The following is a 2,887-nucleotide window of genomic DNA, read 5'->3' on the forward strand; positions in this document are numbered from 1 at the left end:
CCGTGCGGTGAAGGTACAACAATTCAGATGGTGAGTCTGAACAATGTTGGGTCTTGCAGAACCTAGCTGCTATTCGACCCTAAAGGGTTTCTGGACCAGGCTCAAGGCTCAGAGAAGAGGAAATATCATGAAAACTTGCTGAATACTCAGACTCATAGTAGAACTGGTGAAAAGGTAACTTGATTATGTAAGCTACAAAAGTGCAAACATAACACTAAGGTAAAAACAGTCTCTGCAAGCCCAGCCAGAAATGAATCCCTACATCTCATGGGAACTTTGAATCATGACTGTCCCCAGTCATCTACCTATGCAAACCAAAGCTAAGCTAAACTAAGAAAACTAACCTGGGGGTCCTCAAACACCTTTTGTTTCCTTGACGCGTATGCCAGGTAAACTGCGCCAGTGAGTGAGGGTCAGGCAATGCAATAAAACGATAATCTCCAGACTTTGCTTTGAGTACTGGAGGAGCAGCGACGATAAAGTGATAAAAACGCGATGATGGTTGCATGGGTGACGATGGGGAGTAGACGGATAGAAAGAGGCGAACGAGGGCTTCGAAATGAGTATAGGGTCGACTAGGATTGGTGGAGAACTGGGTGAGAAATGAAGGAAATGGTGGAAAATGGAGGGAAACACGAGAATGGCGGATTGCGGAGGAACGCGCGGACGTATCTGGAAGCGGATCGGACGGATGGAAAGCGGCGGCGAATGCGGTCAGAATGAGTATAGGGTCGATAGGTGCGCGATCAAAGGGTGAGGAGATATAGATAAAATGGTGGAAAAGGTGCGATAAAGTGGGGGGCGACGGAAAACGCAAATGGTGGGCGAACGACGGAGCAGATCGGGGCGGCGATGGGCGCGAATGAAAGCCATGAATGAGGGCTTCAAAACGGGTATAGGGTCGATGGGGTTCCAAGGCAAAATGGGCTGGTGAAAGTGCGAAAAAGTGCGGAGGTGCAAGAGGGAGGAGGAGGAAGGGGTATGGTGCAGGGCAACAAGGGCTGGTCCTATCAAGAAGCAGATTGGGGCAATGGACAGAGCCACTGAAGGATGGTAAATGGCCAAAAGAGCTAAAAGACACAGGCCTTTGAGCACCCAGAAAACCCTTATCTCCCCTCAACTTCTCAAAAACACCAAAAACTCGATAACTCCACAACTACTGCTCCAAATTCGATGAGCCAGGGCTCAAAATGACCGGACGGACGTGGGGAATACGACCCTAAGTTTGCGAGAGATCCGCTCGAAAAACGCGTGAGAAAAACGCTTATCAATGCGCTGGGGAGGAGGACAAGATGCTGAAAACTTGGAAATATGGGAGAAGCTGATAAGGAATGACTGTGGTAGGATAATAGGCGAATTTGGGGGATGATTGGAGAGCTGGAAGAGCCTAGAAACACAAGAAACCCTCGCGGTGGGCTCCAGTTGAAGGTACAACAATTCAGATGGTGAGTCTGAACAATGTTGGGTCTTGCAGAACCTAGCTGCTATTCGACCCTAAAGGGTTTCTGGACCAGGCTCAAGGCTCAGAGAAGAGGAAATATCATGAAAACTTGCTGAATACTCAGACTCATAGTAGAACTGGTGAAAAGGTAACTTGATTATGTAAGCTACAAAAGTGCAAACATAACACTAAGGTAAAAACAGTCTCTGCAAGCCCAGCCAGAAATGAATCCCTACAGCGGGTTACCCATACCCATGCAGTTGCCTAACACTGCCTAGCAGAGGAGTGTCGTGGTACTAGCTATGCCGGACAAAGTAAAAGAGGTTAGCATATATAAAATGGAATTGAAAGAATGGTGCATGGGCCAGGCCATACCAAAACAGCAGATAGCAGGGATGATCCCTGACTCACTGTTTATTCAAATCAAAAATTTAGACATGACAAAGAAAATATTCATGCACCTCTTGAGCCTGTTTGAGCAGTGTTTGCGTGTGGTGTCCATGGAGCTATTGCGAAAGCTCCAGGACCAGAAGTGCACTGAAAAAGGAAACATCAGAGAGCACTTTGACAAGATGCGAATGATCAAAGAACCACTGTCCTCGTTGGGACATGCACCTTCCAATGAAAGCTTCATGGCTATGATTATGAGCTCGCTACCAGTGTCCTACAACCCACATTTATCAGCACTGACAGCATCTGCTAAAGTATCGAGCGTCAAACTCACCTCTGATATATTGATGTCGACTATTGTTGATGAATACGACCGCTGGGCCTCAAAATCAAAGAAGGCTGGATCCTCGAATGACAACACTGCCTACAACACAAATTCGGGTCAGCATACTCAAAGGATAAAAGAAAACTGCCATAACTGTGGCAAGTACGGGCACATGCAAAAGGATTGCAGAGGCCCTGGCAGTGGAGGAGCAAGTGGAAAAGGTGTTACAGGCATCTGTAACACCTACAAGAGCCCCTGCTCTGCCTACGCCTGCCCCCGCTCTGCTAGACTCCCCGCGTGGCGGTGCGCCGCCCGCGCCCAGAAAGACAGTGGTCTGGACCGCTATGACCCTGCCCCTGGCGCTATGACCCGCCCCTGGCCTAGATGGCCTTGTACCTGATCCATGGAGGCTGTACGCCTCATGGTCACCCTAGATCAGCGCATGCATACCACATGTCGCTTCATGAAGATCCGGAGCGCGCTTGGCGCTTCCTGTACCTATGCGCAGCTGCCCTTGGCGCAGCATGCTTGATCAGAGGTTAAGCCTCATGTATCTTATCTGAACCTCATGTCTGGCTATCATAGATTTACGATATACTATTGATTACAGACTGAGCTAGAATACTTGTAGTACTTCCCTATAAGTAGACACAGATTATTGTACTTAGACTTTACTTTAATCTACTAGGTTCATCCCCAGAACTTGCTCATCTAAGCTTACCAGCTTCCTT

The 2,887-nt window shown here is 48.1% G+C and overlaps 1 protein-coding gene across 1 annotated transcript; it reads right to left on the minus strand.

Moving 5' to 3' along the window:
• Positions 1-159: 159 nt before the first annotated feature.
• Positions 160-2,682, minus strand: F5147DRAFT_842601 (uncharacterized protein; the record flags this gene model as incomplete). Its single annotated transcript, XM_041444424.1, has 8 exons — positions 160-394; positions 447-1,156; positions 1,216-1,387; positions 1,903-1,978; positions 2,033-2,105; positions 2,166-2,255; positions 2,311-2,552; positions 2,607-2,682. 8 exons carry the CDS (start codon positions 2,680-2,682, stop codon positions 355-357), a joined length of 1,479 nt encoding a protein of 492 aa, XP_041284173.1. The 3' UTR covers positions 160-354.
• Between the last annotated feature and the right edge of the window lie 205 nt (positions 2,683-2,887).

Source organism: Suillus discolor (genome assembly GCF_016758755.1).
Source record: "Suillus discolor strain FC423 chromosome Unknown F5147scaffold_482, whole genome shotgun sequence".
Classification (NCBI taxonomy): domain Eukaryota; kingdom Fungi; phylum Basidiomycota; class Agaricomycetes; order Boletales; family Suillaceae; genus Suillus; species Suillus discolor.